General features: G+C 46.4%; 1 protein-coding gene across 1 annotated transcript in view; it reads left to right on the top strand.

Annotated features, from left to right (window-relative positions):
- The window catches only part of LOC134154652 (transmembrane protein 209-like), a 63,837-nt gene extending 44,217 nt beyond the window's left edge, over window positions 1-19,620 (top strand). Inside the window, exons 3-17 of the mRNA XM_062601331.1 lie at window positions 6,886-6,938; window positions 7,703-7,829; window positions 7,947-8,005; window positions 8,746-8,877; window positions 9,863-10,101; window positions 10,513-10,721; window positions 11,194-11,365; window positions 12,318-12,389; window positions 13,526-13,622; window positions 15,185-15,310; window positions 15,747-15,844; window positions 17,769-17,883; window positions 17,984-18,081; window positions 18,901-18,974; window positions 19,566-19,620. Coding sequence (XP_062457315.1) covers window positions 6,886-6,938; window positions 7,703-7,829; window positions 7,947-8,005; window positions 8,746-8,877; window positions 9,863-10,101; window positions 10,513-10,721; window positions 11,194-11,365; window positions 12,318-12,389; window positions 13,526-13,622; window positions 15,185-15,310; window positions 15,747-15,844; window positions 17,769-17,883; window positions 17,984-18,081; window positions 18,901-18,974; window positions 19,566-19,620 — 1,726 coding nt within the window. The remainder of the gene's footprint in view (window positions 1-6,885; window positions 6,939-7,702; window positions 7,830-7,946; window positions 8,006-8,745; window positions 8,878-9,862; window positions 10,102-10,512; window positions 10,722-11,193; window positions 11,366-12,317; window positions 12,390-13,525; window positions 13,623-15,184; window positions 15,311-15,746; window positions 15,845-17,768; window positions 17,884-17,983; window positions 18,082-18,900; window positions 18,975-19,565) is intronic.
- Window positions 19,621-20,682: the final 1,062 nt, after the last annotated feature.

Genomic DNA, 20,682 nt, shown 5'->3' with positions numbered 1-20,682 from the left:
AGGGTATTTGCTGCAGGAGGAGTGAGGCCTGTTGGGGAGAAAATGACCACATCTGAACTTTGCATGCACCGGGGCAGGCTGTGAGCGAACAGCTCTTGGTCAGGAAGGAGAGGCAAGAGAGAGGTCGCTGAAAGCCGCATCTCCTTGCCCTGCAGAGGTGAGAAGAAGCCCAGCAGAAGTGCTTTGAAGAGGAAGAGAGAAGCCAAGCAAGGAGGCGCATGTGACCCTGCCACAGGTTGACGGTGTGCTTTCAGCCCAAGGTGGGGGTGTGCTTCTGGAAGGACCAAGCAGGCAAAGGCTTTGTGGCTCCTGCGTCTGGCTGAGGAAGCTCCCAGGCCCCAGGCTGCTGGAAGAAGACCCTGTTGGGGCAATCACTGCATTCTTTGCGGTTCTGCATTTACTTGCTGCTGTTCCAGCCTGTGCTAGAAAGACTGTGCTGAAGCACCAGCAGCTCTCGCAACACTGGCCTCAAGCACTTAGTGAGCTGCAGTCTGCAAGCAGAACCTCCGTGTACTTGCTGCTGCTCCAGCCTTTGCAAGAGAGGCCTAGGCTAGAGTAACATCTCGTTGGAGTCAGACCCTCTCCTCAGCCAGAGGTCTGTCTGCAGAGAAGGTAGTGCCTGCCCTGGGGCCTGTGGGGCAGAGGCTCTGCAGGCTGGCAGAGGCCATGTGGGGTTTTCTGGGAAGAAAACGTCTGCACTGGAGGGGAAGAGAGCTAAATTCCCTAACTCTCCCTCCCACCGCACTTCTGCTCTACCTTCCTCCCCTTCTCGCACCATGGCTCCACCGCCTGCAGCTTTTCCTGTCAGCACCAAATGCCCTCTCCTGCGTCCATTGCCTGCCTTAGCCAACAGACCCCAGCCCACTTCTGGGGCACTTGGCTGTGCCCCACAGATCCCTCCCAGCAGCAGGGCACTGCTTCGGGGCACGCACCTCTTGGCAGGTGCCAAGGAGCAGCTCCACAAAGGCTCCTGGGGCCAGCAGAGCTGCTGCTGCTGCTGCTGTGCATGGGCAGAGCAGGGGCAAAAGCACTTTCTGAGCTTCCTCACAGACCTGCTGACCCCTCAGCAGCCTCCCCAGTCTCCAGCTCTTCTCCAGCCTTGGCACCTCCTTTTCCCTTCCCCCCAAAAAACAGCGTGGAACAGAAAGCCAACACTGGGGAAACCTCTTTCCCTGTGGAGTCGTCCCTGCCTTGACTTTCCTCCGGGCAAGCTCCTGGGGCTGAGCAGCAGCTCTGAGCAGCCTTGCCCCACGCAGCCCCCACTCTGGGGCACTGTGATCCTGCCCTTTTGTGGGCTGCTCCTTCCCCCCACGGCTTCTCCCCGCAGCCCTGCAGGCAGTTGCCCAGGCGGGCTGAGTGCTGACCATCGCAGGTGGCAGAGGCATGGCCCTGGGCACCCTGACCTCCCAGGACACTGCTCTCAGGCACAGCCCTGGGCACACCTGGCTGCACGCACACCCTGCTCACACAGCCCTGCCGCCCTCCCCGGCAGAAGGGAGCCGTGCCGCCTGAATGCCTTTTAAACTCTGCCATGAGGACTAGGCCTCTCTTGCTGGCTGGGCAGCCCGGAGCAAGTGCCTGTCAGACTGTCAGTCCCAGACCTTTGGGAAAGTCAATGTAAGTGGTCCTTTTGGAAGAGGAGGGCCTTTTCTCCTAGCGCGTAGGTGAAATAAATGTGGATGCTGCTCATTTGCGGAGAGCAGTGCTGGGTGTCTCAGGGCAATTTTGGAGGCTGAGGAAAAGTCTGCATGCTCTTGTCAAGCCTTGTGAAGAGGGAGGTGTTGGTGTGAGCTTTGCCGCAGGGTGTGCGTTGTTTGCTCAGACCTGTGAGTATGCAGTTAGGCAGGAGGAAAGGCGGAGGATGTCTTTTGTGGCCAGGACAGGATCGAGCTTTGTATGTCAAAGTGAAATCGGAGCCCTGCTGGCAGCAAGGCCAAGGAGCAGAGGCTGTTTGCAGAGTTGTGGATGAATTTTGGGAGCTAGGAGCCCTTTTCTTCCTTTGAAGTCCCCTCTGGTGGCTGGCACCAACAGAGTGTGACTACACCCCACTGGCTGGCATCTCTGTGTGTCACTGAAGCATGACACACACTTGTGCAGAGTTGGTGGATGTGAATGCAAAGGGGAGTCTATGTGTGTGCACATACATGCAGGGCCTGGAAGAGGCAGGAGGGCCCTGTTTCAGGTGAGAGAGAGCCTTTGTGCCTGCTGCCACAGAATCCTTTGCCAACAATGTCTCCAGGCATGTAGAGCTGTGGTGAGCAGCCTAGTAGAGAGGAGTGAGGTGGAAGAGAGGGCTGCAAGGAATGCTGCTGGAGGGGAGGAGTGCCTTGGGTGAATATCTCCCCAAAGCTGTGGTGTTTCCCCTTGGGCAATGCCCTTCCTTTGACTGCCAGCAGCAAGGAGGAAGGAAGGTCATTTCCAGGCAGCAGTCAGGGGTGGCAAGCAGCAGGCTCGAGAGGATGTGCCCTTGGCTCAGGCAGCCCTTAGAGGCAAGGACAGGTTGTTTGGGCTCTTTGAAGAGGATGGGAAGGAGGGACGTAAGTGCCTGAAGAGAGAAGGACTGCAAGGGACGGAGCAGTTATTCCCGGTTCCATTTCTGAAGCTTCCAAGAAAGCTTGTCCTTGGGGGCTACACAGCAGTGGCTACTAGAGTGCTCAGGACAGTGGGTAATGGTGTGTCCTGGAGCCTGTCCTTGGAGCTGACGCTGCTGCTCTCCTTGGTGCCTGGAGAAAAAGTCTCAACTGTGGGCTCCTCGAGTTTTCTTTTGGGCATGTTGTGCAGTCCTGAGTGTCCTGTGGCACACATCCCCGCGGTGTGTATTTGCAGCATGCTTCCAGGAATTCACTCACATTCTGCGAAGAAGGAATTACTGGGCAGGAGGACGCAAATGCCAGAAGCTCGAGCAGCAGCTGCGTGGCCTGTACATGGCCATCAGAAGTCAACAGAGGTAGGTGCTCCTGATGGAGGTCCTTCTTTTGCCAGCTTGCTTTCTGCCAAAGCATTGTGCTCTGGGCACTGGCTGTAGAAGGGCCCTTCCCATGGGTTCTGCTTAGCCTTGTCGGACTTTCCCTGGGGCTTTGCTTTCAGAAATGCCACTTGTGCACTAGTTTTACAATATATCTGTAACTCCTGCACTCTCCATGAACACACTGCTCTTTCTGGTGGCCATGGAAGCACTGAGCCTTTCTGTAATACGAGATGGAGAGTTTTTGCTCAGCTGTGTGATTATTCAGATGCTTGGTCTGAACAAGAAAGGGATGTTCAGCCTTGCTCAACTGCCTTTCAGAGCAAAAGGGTGCTGACAGGAAGGTTTAGGGAAAGGATGAGCGCAGGGACTGAGAAAAACGTTTCCTCCTGGTAAAACAGATGTATTGCACCCCCACTGCTCTCTCTCATCCTCCCTAGCAGGCTGACCGACACATTTCCCTAGAGTTTAGTGAGCTGCCTTCCCCTGGGCTTTCCTCCCTTGAATTCTCTATAGGCAGGAACTGCTCTCTTAACTCAGACTCTCGGCTCTTACCCTCGACAAAAGCCTGCCAGAGCTTTTAGCCATTCTCCCCTATTCCCCCACAGCTGTTGTTGTGTAGAATGGAGGGGCTGCAGAGCAAGAGCAAGGGTTGTTTCTGCAGTTCTGAGAGGCAGCTTCTTCTCCGGAGCATGGAAACATGGGCTGCCCTTGTGAGCAGCAAGATCCTTTCCTTGGCAGCATCTCACCTCTCTTTCTCACCTTTGCAGATGAAGGTGATGAGGGAATCAATGTTCACAGCCACTAGAGCGGCTCCTTTTTTGTCCTCTACTCCTCTTCCAAGTATTTTTCCAACGTGAGTACTTTGCCTTGCTTCTTTCCCCCCTGCCTGATGAAGGGAGCAGCCACCCAGCACAGGTTGGTTAGGGCTGCATTGCCAGGGCTGGGGCAGGCTGCTCTGAAAGTGCTTTGGGAGCAAGGCTTCCCAGCGGCTGAGTCCCAGTGACCTGCACGCATGCTCCGCCTTCATATGGGCTCTGTCTGTGGGGAAGGGTTCTTCAGAGCTCTGTGCTGGCTCCCACCTGCTCAGAGCTTTGTGCTTGACTGCCTTGATGCCTTTCTCCTTCTTTGACACTGGGAGCCCAGCAACCATCCATTGCCCATCCCTGAACACAGAGTCTTTGGGGCCATGGAGCAGTGGCTAATGCATGTGGCAGGACAGGGGTAGTGGTATGAGTTGGAGCCTGTCCTGTAGATGACCCTGCTTCTATCCTCACTGCATGGAGAGAAAGTCATGCTGTGGGCGAGCTTAGAGCTCTCTTTCGGGCATGATGTGCAGCCCTGAGTGTTTTATTTGGGGGTAGTCTTCACAGCTGTTGATGTACCTGCAGTCAGTGGAATCCCTGTGCTTCTGCTGCAGCACTGCCTTCTGCTGCAGAAGCAGGTGCCCAGCTTGTGAGGGGGGAGTGGAGATCCTACTCCCCCTGTGCTCATACCACCTCCCCGTGTGTATATTTGCAGTCCATTCCCAGTCTCCTCACAGTGCTCTGCACAGAATGCAGCAGCAGGTGGAAAGAAACCACGTCCAGAAGCTAGGGTACGTGCTACACAGCCTGTGAATGTAGGCCATCAGAACACAGGAGTGGTAAGTGTTCCTGACTGGGGTCCTTCTTGTGCTAGCCTGCATTCTGCAAATGCATTGTCCTGTGGTTGCTGGTTGTACAAGAGCCCTTCCAGTGCCCTTCTTTGAGCCCTGGCTGACTTTGTCCACTGGCTGCATGGTGGGAGGGAACTGCTAGCTCTTGTGTGTTTCTTGGGTGCCCTTGAGTGCTGGGCTTTTGCGGGCGTGAGGGGAAGAAGGCGGGTGCCCAGGGCCAGAAGGGGAAGCGGCCACCCCGGAGGCTTGGTGCCAGCAGCGTCCATGGCCACCTGGGCTGTAGCACCCGGGAACTAGTGGAGTTGCAGAGCCTGAGGGCAGGTAGGAAGGAGGGCAGCAGAGCCCAGAGGCTGGCCTTGAGGCGAGCAGGCTTCCCCTTCTGCAGAGACCTGCTAGGGGGATGCCAGGGGAGGCAGCTCAGAAGGGCAAAGGAGCTCAAGAAAGCTGGCAGGCCTTTAAGCTGCTGAAGGAGAGCCTCCTCCAAGTGCCACTCTGCTCCACCTTGACACTCCAGCAAGCCCAAGTCAGGGCAAAGCCTGCGGCCCCTCACTAGCAATGGCGATTCTGGAGGACCAGGCTTCATCGTTCCATCTGGTGCGTGCGCATCTGCAAATGCAGGAGCTTTGCTTGAGAGCCTGCTCAGGGAGACTTTCATCAGCACTTCATGAGGATTGAGTCCCCTTCTCTCTGCAGACTGACAAGCCTCGGTAAGGATCCGCACCTCAGACCAGCTTCTAGCCTCTTTGTCCTCCACGCATTTTCCATTCCCCCCACAGCAGGAGCTGCGAGAGAAAGCGCCCATCACAGAATCATCGAAGGATGGAGGTTGGAAGGGGCCTCTGGAGATCATCTCGTCCAACCCCCCTGCTCAAGCAGGGTCACCTACAGCACACTGTACAGAGTGGCCAAGCATTAGACACTGTGTTTATCGATAACTGTGCAGTCTAGGCTTGTAGTTAATCTCCTTTTTTAGGCTTTCTTAATTTCAGGTTGGTGCTTGGGATCTGAGGCAAAGGCAGGAAGGGTTTTGGAGCAGCTGAGGTTGTCCGCTGGCCCGCGCTCACAGAGCGGTCTGCTGTAACTCGTTGTGCTCCCTTTCAGCGGCCAGCGGTGCTTTTATTCCTCCCTGCTCCTCGTGGTGAGGTTTGCAGGCAGGAGCAACACGTTTGGCCAGGCTCTGGCGTGGGGCAGCCGGGGGGTGTGCCCGCACGCGGCCGTAGTGGGAGCCGAGCAGGGGAAGAGTACGGCCGGGTGTGGGCACGGCCGGTGGCGGCCAAGGCGGGCGGCAGGGTGCGGGGGGCGTCGCGGCCGCCGCGCTGGGGCCGCCATGGCGCCTGGCGCCGCTTGCGGCCGGGTCGGGCAGGCGCCATCGGCCGGGGCGTCCGGGGCGGCTGCGCGAGCATCCCCCTGGCAACGGCGTCCCCCTGGCAACGGCGTCCCCCTGGCAACGGCGTTCCCCTGGCAACGGCGTACCCCTGGCAACGGCACCCCGCCCCCGCGGAACTGCCTCCAGTGACGTCACGGGTCCGCGCGACCAATCGTTGGAGGCGGCTGCGGTGAGGGCGGCTGCGGTGAGGGCGGAAGGCGGAGCCTGGGCCTGGGGCGGGGCCTGGGCGCCCTCGGGGGCGGAGCGGAGCGGAGCGGCGGTGTCGCCGCCCTCCCGGGGCGCCTGCTCGTTGCGGGGCCGAGTCTGCTTGTGGTCGGCGGGGTTTGGCTGCGGGGGAGCCGGGGCGTGCGCGCTCAGGGCCTGTCAGCGAGGCCTGGGAGCGCGGCGGGCCGCTGGCAGGTGACAAGTGTCCGTGCGTGTCGTGGTGTGTGCCAGAGTGGGGGGGGTGTGGGGAAGGGTCTAGGGTGGTGGAGGTGGGAGAGGGCTGTGCGTGTGAAATCCTGTCATTTCAGTTAAACCGCGTGTTCTCTGAGGTAACTCCTGTATGTTTGTGTTCAGCGACGAAGTAGCTGAGAGGTTTTGAAGCCTGTGGCCGGGGGAGGCGTGGCAGTTTCCTGCGCTGATGGGAGGAGCAGGGAAAGTGGCCAGTGTTACTGCTGTTGTGTGCGGCATTTATGGCGTAAAGGCGGGGGGGTGTGCGGAGGGTCTGGAGACGGACACGGGCCGGGGTTTTCAGTAGGAAAGCGGCCGGGCTGTGCACGGGCGAACGTTGTTTTTCAAAAGCGGAGTCGTCTCCCCCGCCCCCCTCCCCCCCCCCGCCGTTAACGGCATCTCCCCGGCAACGGCGTTCCCCCCCGCCCCGCCCCCCCCCCGCAGAACTGATTCCGGTGACGTCACCTCTGCGCGACCAATCGTTGGAGGCGGCTGCGGTGGGGGCGGCGGGCGGGGCCTGGGCCTGGGCCTGGGCCGCGGCGCCCTCGGGGGCGGAGCGGAGCGGAGCGGCGGTGTCGCTGCCGACTCAGGGCCTGGCAGCGAGGCCTGGGAGTGCGGCGGGCTGTCGGCGGGTGACAAGCGCGCCCGCGTGTGTGTGTGTGTGTGTGTGGCATGGTGTGTGCTAGAGTGATGAGAGGAGTAGAATATGCAGGAAGCGTTATTTCTGTTACATAGGGCATTTTGTGGTGTAAAGGGGGGACGGTGTGGGGAGGGTACAGAGCTGTCCTGAGCTGACAGAAGGAGATAGGTGGGTGTTTTCAGTAGGAAAACTGCCAGGTTGTGCAAGATGTTTTCTTGGTCTGTTTTCCTTGCTTGGAGAAGGCAGTGTTGCCTCAGCATTCCGAAAAATGCTATTTCTCAAAAACGCTGTTGGAATCTGGCTCTCTTTTCTGTCCTCTGTACCTCAGTGGAGAAAATGGAAACTGTTTCACTGTGAAGAGGTGACAGTGCTTATGCAGTTTATAAGAGGAATATTGTTTTGGGTTTTTTGTTTTTGTTTTTTGTTTTTTGTTTTTAAACCAGTGAAGCTCATTCTTAACACTACACACGATTTGGTACCTCAATGTGAAGTCCTTTTATGTAATTTCTTTTTGCTTTTTTACTTTTTTAAAGGTCTTGTACAGAGTGAGAATCTAACTGTATATAAATTTTCAATCTTTAACTTTCTTTGTGTGCTTCCTGTTGCAGACAATGGCGGCAGAACAGATTTCTGCAGCTTCGCTCCTTGACAGGACTGTGAAGATTAGGAGGGAGGCTGAAGAGCGGAAAGTGGTCTGGGCCTGGGGCCTCCTTAATATGTCTGTTGGGGGGATGATATATACTGACATGTATGTTGATTGTTATATCTGACTCAACTAAGTAAAGCATTCTACTTTGTATATGCTTAAATATTTCATAGGACCCAGTTACTGTTAAATTGATCGCTTCTTCCTTTTCCTTTTTAGGACTGGAAAACTTATAAGTTCCTATTACAACATCGCATTTTGGCCGCTCTGGTATATTGGTGAGTTGTCACAGCATATGAATTAGTTTTAGGGAGGAGGGAAGGTTTCAGCCTTCATTCTTCTTGCTGGGGAATTCATTTTTAAGGTTTGGGGTTTTTCGTTGTTGTTGTTGTTTTTTAATAACCAAGCTTCATTTTGTTTTCCTTTATCCCTTTTGGTGCTGTTGGAATTTCATCATTTTAGTGACAAGTAAGAAAGAGTGTGAAGAACAGGTTTCCTACCTTAAATGTGTTTAATGTGTGCAATAAGGCTTTGGGGAATAGTTGAAATAGTAGCGTTGTGTTGTATTGTAGGGCTGCAGGACATTTCCAAATAATCAAATTTGGTTTCAAATGAGTAGGCTCAAAAGTAGTTGTATCTAATACTATTAGCGGATGAAAAGGAAGAAGAGTGAGAGCAATGTCAGGTAACGAGTGACAGAAGGTTTGGCAGAAGACACTTGATAAATAGCATGAAACTTCATTGCAGTGCTTTGTATCCTGTCTGGAAAATACCTTTCGCTTTTACAAATACATATTGTAGCAACAGAAATGAATTTCAATATAGAAAGGAAATTTATCTCTAATGGTTCTTGCATGAAAAGGAGAAGTTGTCTTACGTCCGTGCTCAGACTGGCAGTTATTGGTAGCCCTAACAATAAACTATTCTTGATTTGTGTATAAACTTGTTTTCTCAGATCATTTACTGTTACTCCTGTTTATGGTGCCTAGCATGATAAAAACCTTTGTGTTTGTTCTAGAGCTTGCGCTTGTATCCCTGTTCAGTCTGAATGCCTTATTTGATTTTTGGATGTACTTCAAGTACACAATGGCACCAACTACCTTGGTCATGACTCGTAGACAGCAGATCCTTCTAGGGATGCAGAATGCAGGTAGGTGTTATAAATTATAAATACTTTTTTTAAAGATGATATCTTTCTCAAGCCCATGAATCTTTAGTGAAGTGAGTTCTCAGTTACCTCATCTGACAAGAGCAGTAAGATGAACTAACTGCAGCCTATAAAAATTCAAAATAAAAGTGATAAATTGATGAGCAATTAAGGGGAGAAGTGGAGAGGAAACAACCAATACAAAAGGAGAAAAGGAGAGTGGGCTGTTAAAGGGCAGTGAGAGAGACTTAAACTTTATGAAGCTGGACAAAGAATTTGTAACCTATAAATGGGATTGAGAACAAGGCAGAGTGTATAGGTTTGTATTTAAATTTGGTATCCTACTATCATCATACTGACTGGAGAGCGCCAAATTAGAAAGAGAAAAGAGACCTTAGTGTGCAGTCTGAAAATGACAGGCTAGAGAGCAGTTGCTCTGAAAAGTTCTGAACGTCTAAGTGATGTTGTAAAATATAGAAAAACTTGGCAGAGTTTGAAAATACAGCAAAAGCAAGGTGCTAGTACAATGTGTTACATACTACTAGGCTGCCTCCAGAGAAAGAGCGGCAGATACGGGAGTAGGGTTATATCACCGCAGCTGAGGAGTGTAATATCTGGGTTTGCACAGGTAAATGAGACATTAGATGTGCTAAAGACACATGAAGCAGGCAGGTAGAGTAGCTGACCAAATAAGTTAAATAATTGCCTCGGGCTATGCAAAGGTGCTTGGTAGAATTTAACTGAAATTTTAAATTGTAGAATTTGTATTGAATTATGATCACGTGTCCCAGTTTTCTGATTTTTATGTCTTTGGGGTTGACTGCTGAATCCTGTAGGGGTCAGACTAGAATAGTCTTTTTAGTGTCCTAGAATTTCCTTAAGGGAAGAGAGTTGTGTATGTGTGTTTTGCTGTGTATTTAAAGTGAGGAGGAGAGTTCTGGGCTGCTGCATGTACAGTGCTGATTGTGGTTTTTTTTGCTTATTGCAGCGGTACAAATAATTCCAGCACATGAGCTGGCAGCGAAGAAAGTCCCTTCTTCTACGCCTTCTCCTAGAGTCCAGGGTCAAACTGTGCTGAGTTACAGCCCATCCCGGCCCTTCAGGGCCAGTCCAAAGTTTACTTCTGGTTGTATCTCAGGGTACAGCCCTCAGCGGCAGGCTCTGTCAAGCAACAGCGCTTCTTATAGCAGTGCTTTAACCTATTCACCAAGCAGCAGCTACAGTAAGGTAATGACCAAGGTGGCTTCAAGGGGAATGGTTTGGCTTTGCTTATCGTGTCCTTGTGTTGTGCTGTAAGCCATTGGAGGTGTGCGGCCGGCAGTGGAGGGTCCTGTGTGTGTGTTCGCTTTGTTTGCAAAGCAGATGAAATTTGTCTTGTCAGTATTCATCCTCTTACCCTGGTGTTAATTTATTTGTTTTAGAGTAGCTAGTTTGTTTCAGAGCACAGCAAAAATAAGAAACTAGAATGTAACTACAAAATAGCAAAAACCTTCCCCCAAACGAGAGCATATTTTATAGCAGCAATCAGCAGAGTAATCAATTCTTATGCTGAGTCGATCTATTCATTTAGTTTATAAAGTCAAAATGGAACTCTCACTTTCCTCATGTGACACAACTGTTTGCTTTTATTTCCCAAAGCTTTCCAGCTTCAGCTCTTCTCCTACTGGTTCACCATATGCCTCAAGTGTTGGGCCAGTGGAAAGCACCGGGCTAAGGTCTCGTTGCCACTTTTCACCAATGCGGTATAATTCCCGTATGAGTCAAGATGATGAAATCACAGACCGCAAGTCACTGCAAAAGTACCTTCGAAGCGAAGAAGAGAAACAGCGTAGACTTCAATTGGGTACGTAAATAACTTCATGTAGCCTGAAAAGCTTGGCAAGGAGGGGATGTTGGTTTTATTGATGAGGAGTGGATGAGAAAAGTTGGAAAAGATTCCTGCACAGAAAGAGAGCTGCTGAAGTACTAGTCTATATTATAGATATACTAATAATCTCTGTAGCATTTGTTGTGTATAGTGGACTACAATGAGTTGAAGGGCTTTATCACCTCGATGAGAGGGATATTTTGTGGAGAAGGCAGTTGAGCTAAAGGTGGTGAATTACCTGCAGGCAGTTTTTGTCTGGGATAGGGACAGTGCCTTATTAATATAAAGATGAAATCAGTGTTTATGCAGACAGATTTTGGTGTATGTATTTATGATAATTCATGAGCACATCTCTCCTGTCAAAGCCTTAATATAGTGACCTATTGCCTGCAGTGTTGCTTCTGTGATTACTTGGTGATAATTTTATGGCTGTTCAATGTCATTTCAGCAAGTTCATGTTCCAGCTCTCCTTCCAGCAGCCCAGCCTTTTGGAACTACAGCCGTTCCTTAGTAGAGCAAGCACAGGTGCTGAGAAAGTACCAGTATCAGGTGGCTTGCATGCCCCAAGCTCCATCAGCACACAAGGACGAAGCTCGTCTGAGCTCTCCACTGACTGCAGAAGAAGTAAGCTCAGCACCAAAGGAGCCAAGAGAGAAAAACAGGGCTCTAAAATATGTGGCTCCATCCAAATGTGAACTCCGTCAACAGTGCTAGAAAGGGAGAAATCCTATAGCATTTAACCATCTTCATACAGCTTGTAAGACTTTTTGCCACAAGGGGTATACATTTCAAATTCCGGACTGTAAAATTTTACAATTGTAAAATTGTAAAATGATTTCTTCCTTGGTGAACAAGGTACCTGTGTTTAGGTGGAAAAGTGACTCCTGAGAGAATTTCAGGTTTCATGCTTTGTGGTCTTTGTAATTAACTAATACTCACCGTGTAGGCCACGGTGGAAAGCTGGAAACTTCTGTTGGTTTGGCCAACTCTTCAGAATTATTTTATCTGAAGTTGTTTAATATTACTGTGTGTCTGAGAACAGACAGACTTCGAGTTCAACTCAAGAATGGTGGTTGCGGAACTTTTTTTTACCATTTTGTACTCTGGATAAAATAAACTTGTGACATAAAAAATGACTGGAAACTGACCTGTACCTAATGTAGTGAAATAGTTGAAGGTGTGTAAAATTGTTCTCCTTTACATTTGTGTCTGGAATAAGTCTGATTCAAAAGAATGTCATTAACGTAGCTTTTAATTAAATTTGATCTGTTTTCTTTATGTCGTACATTAACTTAGTCTACCCTGCAACTTGGACCAATTTTATCCTAACAGAGCAGGGAACGCAAAACTGTGCGTTTGGACTCACGGGAGATTTAGTGTACTGTGAACAGAGAGTAGGAGAGTAGTATGGTAAGCTACTGTAGAATTCACATGATACAGCCATTAGATGAGAGTTCTGGAACAAATGCAATTTGAATTATGTGCTGTGGCTGCGGTCAGAAAACGTCTTAGGCCCTAAAAACTCTTTAGTATTCTGTTAGGTTGCTGTATGTAGGTAATAATGTTCTTTCCATAGGTTTGGGCAAGGGTGATTGTGAATCGACGACAGCTTGATTACCTGGATTCCTGGACCGCTAGGTTCAGAAGTGTAAGTCCTGTCCCTATGAACTGCCTGTTCTTGCTGTTAGAATAGGTACAGCAGAATGAAAAAGTACCTCAGTGCTCCATGTATACCTAAGGAAGTGAAAAGAATTACATATTTGAGTCTATTTGAGGATTAGGGTGGGCTTGGACATGGAGACTAGAACAGCATGCTTGTAACAAAGAAGTATTAGGACACATTTTCAACCTGAACTTTTGCACTTGCTGACCTAGGTGTTTTCTGTTCTGAAAACTTTACAGCTGTAAAGTTCACCCACCTTTGAATGAAGACACGTGCATCTTAACACACAGTGGATGTGAAAAGACTTGTTTTTTCTTTCTACAACCCAATTTTCTGAATTTTTTCTGTTTTTTTTCTCCTGTATTTCAAACTCCTTCTGGACTCAAATAAAGCATGGGAAATGCCAGCCCGTTGACTTTTTCCAACAGCCTTGAGGAGTGTAATAAAAAAACAAAAAGAAAATTTTGGTCTTAGGCAATTGCTTTAGCAGAGGAAATACAATCACATACTATGACAAAATAATTTGTAAGCCTAACTTTGAATTACCCCTTCAGTCAGCAACTATCACGTATGTAGTTCTTCTAAGTAGTGGGACGAGTGAAAAGTAAAAGATTTCTATGAGATGTGGGGTTATGACTGTTCTGTAGCAGATTCCTAAGCATCTGTTCATAAACCTACAGGCAGCTTGGCTTCAGTTCCCAAATCGTGTCACATACAAGTGTCACATATTGTGTTTATCAGGCCCTTCATTTCCTGAAAGGGTTTTGAGAGGGAGTGGACCCATGAAAGTTTAAATTACCACTATGAGTGACGTGCAGTGCCTCAGAATACCCCTTTTCTCATTGTTCAGGAAAGCTTTATCAGTATCACTGCTTTCTGGAGATTTGTTTTCCCAAGTCCTCTATAGTGAATTTTTGGCATTTTAGAGGGTCTTTCTAGAGCCAATCACCCCTATCTAAATTGGAGCTCTTAATTACTTTTCCTCCTTGGTTGACTTCAAAGTTCCTGTTGTTAAACTCCTTTGTGATTGTAACAGTGATGCTGACTAGAGAGTAAACTAACATTTTTGTCACATTCTTGTTGCTTCTAAGCTTTTTAATTTTTGCATTTCTCTTTCCTAGTGGATTAATGAGACTATTTTAGTGCCACTTGTACAAGAGATTGAGTCTGTGAGCAGTCAGCTGAGAAGAACGGGGTACCCAGAAATGCAGGTTGGAGGTATGATGATAGAGTAACTGGGGGGTTCCCTGTGGTGGTTGGTAGCAGGCCACCCCATAGCAGGGCACTGCATAGGTAGTATAGAAAACAAGTCTGCTAAGAATTACAGTTCCGTTTCCTGTTTGTATTGGTGTGATCTTTGCTTCATGTAATGCATTTTACTAAACTGGAAGGATTCTTCATAGGATTTCTGGAAATACTGATAAAGGCATGCTGATGCTGCAATAGCATAAAATTCTTAAGCCTCTTGTTTCCTCTGAATTCATTCCTGGAGAGTTAAAGGCTCAGATTAACATCCTTGTATCTTAAACTGTCAGAAAACTATCACACGTTGCAAGGATGGTTGCCTGTCAGCCCTCTCTGTCTACGTTAGTATGTGTCTTTCCAAACTTCCTTAAAATCAGCTACTTCCTGAAAAACCTATTGCTGTTCCTTCCTTAAATTGTTACCTGCTATCTTGTCTGAAAGCAAACAGGCCACAAAAAGTTTTATGAAAACTTAGATGTGATACATTGTATCCAAATAGTGTTTAAGAACTGAGAAGTCATCTTATGACTGTGATAATAATAAATCTATAGACCTAGGAAGTATTTATTTATTTATTTATTTTAACTTAAATTAATTCTGTTATCACAGGCGATTAATCGTTTGCATTTAAGATCTAAGATCATTTTAAGGTTAAGATACATTAAAGTTTATTTATTTATTTATTTTAACTTAGAATAGTTCTGTTATCAGAGATAGGCTATTAATCGTTTGCATTTAAGATCTAAGATCATTTTAAGATTAAGATACATTAAAGATTATTTAAGTACTAGGTGTAGCACTAAGTGGGGTTGGGGAGGATAATCTCAGGTGGATTTTGGAGAGCTATGGGCATTAGAAGAAAAGATCTTTTGGTTGGGGCAGTTGATTTTTGCTGTTTTGGGGTCCCCCCCCTCCTTTTTAAGCATTTTGATGAGCTAGAATTCTAGCTAAAATTTCATAGTGCAACTCTGAAGGAACTCCTTCTGTTGCCTTATCACATGCATATCCCCCTCAATCAAGAGCAGGATTTGATAGGCTTCATTTAAACAAAGCCTACTTTTTTTTGGCCTGTTTGTAGTTTGTCCTCAAGATCTGCATCTGTTGTGGTGCCTGTGAAAAACTGATCACTTACTGACCTCATCTCCACCTTGCTGCCCTCCTACTGCTCTGTAAAATGGATGTTACTTCTTCCCTTTTTCACACTATAGGTTTCTGTTTTCTTTTGGAATGCAAGCCCTTCAGATAAGGGTCTGTCGTCTTTTGCGACCGCACAGTGCTGCATAGCGTTTATGTTCTGTGGTTTAAGGGAGACAGCTAGTACTTCACTGGGATTGGAAACAAACATTTGGAGTATTGGATAAGCTGTTAACTTTGTATAAATCTTAGTAAATTATCTTAGTAAGTTACCTTAGTAAATAGTGAGACAAAAAAGCCAGTTCCTCCTTGTAACATTGCATTTGTTAATGCCTTGTAAGGGAGGATGTTCAAATTTCTGTCGTGGATGCAGATGTCGTGCTGGCTCTTGTCGCATGCAGAAGCCAGCATCAGCAATCTGAAACAAGCAGCGCTTGTTAAAGCTCCAGTCATGCCAACTCTGTACGCTATAATGCAGTATTTGGATATTGCAGCGAACCAAGAGTATTTGGTTGAAAGGGTCAAAGGTATGTGGTCAACCATACTGACTTTAAAACGTTTCCGTTAGCTGGGTCAAGCGTCGGTGGTGTCAGATACCCCGTCAATTAAGAGGTTTGAACTACAGTCACAGCAGGGAGAAGAGCTGCTTTTCAAGTAGCAGAGGTAGTTTTTGCAACTTCCTCTTTTCATACCAATGTAATGATGTGGGACTTGGCATGGAAGTTTTTATTTCTTCTCTCAGTTTGGGGTGTGAAGTGTCCTATTTAATCCCTTCATTAATTACCAATAAAAAATACCTTGTAAACTCCACTCCCCTAACTTTATATCTTTATAAGCACTTCCTTAGTTTAATTTTTCCTATTTTGTGCACTGAAAATACATGCAGTGTTCTTGAAGCTAGTGTCAAATATGTCCTTCTTGCACCTTCAACCTCCAGTAGCTGAATAAATTTTGTTTTTTCAGAGCTTTCTCAGGGAGGATACATGAGCTCATTCCGATGGAACAGAGGAGGAGATTTCAAGGGCCGTAAGTGGGATGCTGACTTGCCCAATGACTGTGCTGTAAGTTTTCAAAGAAGGCTTAATATAACTTCCTAAAGGGTGTCTTTCAGGGTAGATTTTTGTGTGTGGTAGCAATTAAGTCTTTTGAGGAACATGGTCAAAATCCTGTTTGCCTCCCTATCCTGATAATCCCATTGTAGTCAGTGAAATTATGCAAGGAATAATGCAAATGGGATTGGACATTGTGCAGATCACAAAAATGCGATTTCATGTCTTAGTCTTAAGCCGGCCTCTTATTTAGACTCATCTGAGATGTCAGTCAGGTAACTGTTTTGGGAGCAACCTGACAGAAGGTTGCGGATTTGTTAGAGCAATATTCTTACCTTATTAAAAAAAAAAAGAAAAAAAAAAAAAAAGTCTGCTTTAACCAAACCTCATAATTTCTCATGCAAGATGAACCTTAAAATTTTCCTGTGCTGTAATGGTTAGAAGAACAAACGGATTAAGTGGCGTGTCTTCATGTTTATTTAATTCAGTAATTTCTTGAGAGATCCACAGGCATTACATTATCTTACTTGAGAACAGACTTGTAGTCATGCTTAGCCAATTAATGCAAAAGGTCAGGAGAAAGCACTTCAGTGAATACAGTGACTTGAAAATTCAACTGAAATAGATAAAAGAAAGGCCACAAGATAATCCAAGTAGTGGAGAACAAGCTTCACGTGTGACTCTTCAGTTGAACTCTGTATTTGAAAGGAGAGTTCAGGTGATTTGATTCCCTCTGTAGATGTTCAGTTACTGGGGAGAAGCAGAAAGAAGATTCATATGCAAGTTTTACAACCTTGCTGACAAAGATGCAACAAGATTGAATTGCTGGAAGCTAAAGCTGAGCAAAATCTGTCTTGAAATAAGATTTGATTTTCTAGTTGTGAAGATGACTAAATATTTGGGAATGACAAGCGTAACACAGACCATCACACCCTGAATTCATTGTCTTTTAATGAAACCAGCTAAGAGAGGTAGTATTGGACAATGTACTAAACTTGTAAAGATTCTGGGAAAGAAGTTCTGATATAACAGATGAAATTAATATTGAACACTTGTCTCGAAGCTTTGGCATTAACTTAAGACAATAAGTGCCAAATGAAGAGTTTTTAACGGTAATGTTAGTCTCATTGCATGCAACTTAAAGCAATAATTTCTGCTAGACCTCTTGAGGCTTTGGGCATTTAGCCCATAGAAATTCTTCTGTCTGCCAAACAAATCCTATGTTGAACACAGGAGGTATCATACTACAGAGTAATTTGGTCACGCTGCACCCAAAGAATGTTGAGAAGTCTACTGTAAGAGTTAAAATACAACATGCAGTACTGCGATTTTCTCGCTGTTAGCTAAGAAGATACTTGTTCTAGGACTTTCTTCCAAAATGTTGAAAGCTGGTAAGATTCATGAGCAGTTCAAGTTTGTCCATTGATTTTGTTTTGCCATTTTTGACAAGAGATGAGCAACTTGCTGGGTAAGTGTAGTGTTTGGAAAAGTTGTCATTAGATCGGATCGGCCTCTCTAAGCCAAATCTTTGCAGCTAGCGTAGAAACCATCATGAAATCAGGTATCTTGTAGTTTGTCCTATACATGCTATTCAGATCTGTGACTTTGCAAATTCTGTGAGATGTGAAGATAGTTACTTGTATGTCAGGAGTTCAGTTCACATGCAGCACCTTTTTAACGTGTTGTGACTGAAAGGGTTTCATTTACAGGAAGAATAAACTTGTCTTGATGTCTGTGGCGTGCCCTGGACCATTGAATTCAGTGCTCTAAGTGTTAAGCTGCCTTGGGCTTCTAAACATGGTGGGATTAATTAAGTCCATGATGCAGCAACAGACTCTCAAATACCCTAACTAATGTCTGAGATTATGGAAAGAAAGCTGCTGTCCTGTCAGTCTTCTTAATGATACTAAAATGAGATTTGTTTTTGTTTGCACAGATCCTTATGCACATATTCTGCACTTACCTCGATGCCAGACTGCCCCCTAGCCCCAAATACCCCGATGGCAAAACCTTCACTGCCCAACACTTTGTTCAAACACCAGATAAACCAGGTATTGGCATTCTTGGACTGCTTGTTTAGCTGCTGTTTCCTGCTTGAATCCCATCAGCGCTCTTAAAATCCCTATCTTATTTTAAAACTTTAATTCACAGACATTACAAATGAAAATGTATTTTGCATCTACCAAAGCAACATCAATCCACCCCACTATGAGCTGATCTACCACCGCCAGGTCTACAATCTGCCCGAGGTATGATCGTGTTAGTTTTTTCTGCTGTCAGGAAACCTTGAGCAGACCTGATCTGTTTCTTTTTCATTCTTCCTTTTCCTTTGGAACTAGCCACATCTATTGAATATGTAGGCTGGCTCAGTGCAGAAAGCAAATGTTACCACAATCTTTGACCATCGTGTGGTATTTAGTCTGCTGCTGAATGATAGCTTCAGTGCCTAACTTAGGTACATCAGTGCCCAGGCAGCAGCTTCCTCTTGTTGTTTATTTTCTGATGATTTATTCTAAAATCCTAATTTATGTAAGCTCTGAGGTGTGTTGCTATTCCTCATTGCCAACAAGACTGATGCTTGTCTGTAAGAGTTTTTGGAGGGAAACATCTAATCTCAATATCAAAATACTAGACTTTTCCTGTACATCTTGATTTTATTATTGAGCCCCGATTGTGACTTGATTTTCTGATTTCAGAAAAGCTCTTTTAAAAAGCATTTAAAAATATTTGAGGGTGATAATCCATCTAGAAAACAAGCTTGGTCTTTTTCTGGTGTTTGCCTAATTGAAAGATAAGAATTGAGGCAAAACCCCAGCAGTCTAAGCTGTAATACCATTTCGCGAGGTCTCTGTTATAGTTTTTTCTCATCTCTGATGATATAACAGGCCAACAGGGCTCGCACTGCAGTATATGTATCTTGCAAAACGTTTTGAAGGAAAAATTGTGCTGCTCCACCTAAGATCAGGACAGGGGATGACAGTTGTTTTAAATAAGACATTCTAAGATATTAGTATGGTTGTTTGCATGTGATTTCATTTCCAAGTTTTTTCTCTTCCTGTGGTATTCAGGGCAGAAACAACATGTTTCATACATTGCTTATGTTTCTGTACATCATAAAGACAAAAGAATCTGGGATGCTTGGGTAAGTGTCAAACGTTCCGTATCATTGCGCTGCGCACGAGATCCGAGCAGGAGCTTTCTGTTTTGAAATACCGTAACTGAAGTTGCTATCATAGGACGATACTGATGGAATTAAAATGCTCTTCTCATTTTAAGTAATGGCAGCCTTTTTACAAAATCATGTCAGTTTTGTGTGCATGAGCGTGCAGGAAATGTTTTGTGCTTTTCTTTGGTCTTGTCCTGGCTGAAAAATCCTGTGGAGTCCATGCTGCGGAACAGTGGCCTTGGCCAGACAACCAGGTTGCTACCTTCTTGCTAGAAGTACTGTGCTATTTATAAACAGGAGACAGACACTGCCATAGTGCTGTAATCTCTTGTTTTTGGCATAACAAGAGGAGTTTCGAGTGCACAGTGAAAGCTGCACTGACATAAAAGCAATGTCCGGACTTTTTTGTTCTGAAAGAGCTGTCTTTAATTCGAGGTGAAACACGATACCTACATAAATGTTAAAATGCTGATGTGTGGGATTGGCAGTTTTTCTTGTAATGAAGATTTGTTTTAAATAGGAGCTTTAACTTACTTGTGTCTTATCGTTATAATGCTGTTTTTGCAGGCGAGTGAATTTTGGTGCATCAGGAGTCAACGTTCTAGGGGTGTTTGGAGAGTAACATCTCTAGCAGGACTGCAGCTCAGAAGAACGATCCTGCTTCTCCTACAAGACGAACTGAGCAGCATCGTTTCACTTGTTGCCTTGAATATGGACTATGAAATGGGATAATTTAAACTCTGCTTTATGGACAGAGGGGAAATGTTTGTAATTTCTGTACAGTTTTGGGGAGGATACTCTGTAAAACGTTGTATTGTTTTTTACTGATGAAATGTATCTAAACAGGAACTCCAGGCAGGTCTTTTCTATTTGGCTCCTCACCTTAACAAATCGTATTTAAACCCCCCTTGCTATTTCTGTTGCATTTACTCTTCAAGCACTCTAAAGAGCTTAACTGACCGCAGGGCTCAGCAATGAACCCGCGCTTGCCGCGTTTGAGGGTGGAATGCAGCAGCGCAGCTGGGACGTGTCTCCCGCAGTTGTACCCAGCCGCTCGCTGGCGAGCAGTCCCTTGAAAAGACAGTTACTGCAACGCGGCCAACTGCCGGATTCACAAGATCCAAGAGATTCCAGACGGGCATAACAGGCGCCAAGTTAGCGCTTACACCGATTTTTGGTTAATTTAATTAGATGCGATCTGAAAGGACGTTGTCTTTTATCCCTGCTCATTGGAATAATTGGATTTTGTGACCTCTCTGGATGCTTCAGGTGTCTCCACTGCAGATATAAGGGAAAGAGAAAACTTTTTGACTTGCTGGTTTCAGTAGGTATTTTTAAAATAGATTTAAAACAAAACAAAATAACCCTACCATTCAAATGTGACCATCTTACGAGACAGAAGATGTTGTGGGTGATTGAGTACGACTAGAACGTTACCCTGCCTTTGCTTTTTAATTTTTTAAAAATTCTTTTATTTCTCATGTTAGCTTTTCTGCTAGCAGCTCCTTACTTTTAGGGCCTTGCAGAGTGGCATGTGGCTTCAGCATCCCTGCATGAAACCAGAGTGGATACACCTGCGTGGGCTCATCCCAGGAACTTCGGGGAACACCCCGAAGTTCCTGCTGCCTTGCCAGAGCGTGCCCAGAAATGGCTTTTTTCTCTTTTTTTCCCCTGGGGGCGAGCG

This window comes from Rhea pennata, unplaced genomic scaffold (assembly GCF_028389875.1).
Source record: "Rhea pennata isolate bPtePen1 unplaced genomic scaffold, bPtePen1.pri scaffold_33, whole genome shotgun sequence".
Classification (NCBI taxonomy): Eukaryota; Metazoa; Chordata; class Aves; order Rheiformes; family Rheidae; genus Rhea; species Rhea pennata.
Note: the sequence above shows the minus strand (reverse complement) of the source record. Positions and strands in the feature narration are given on the sequence as shown.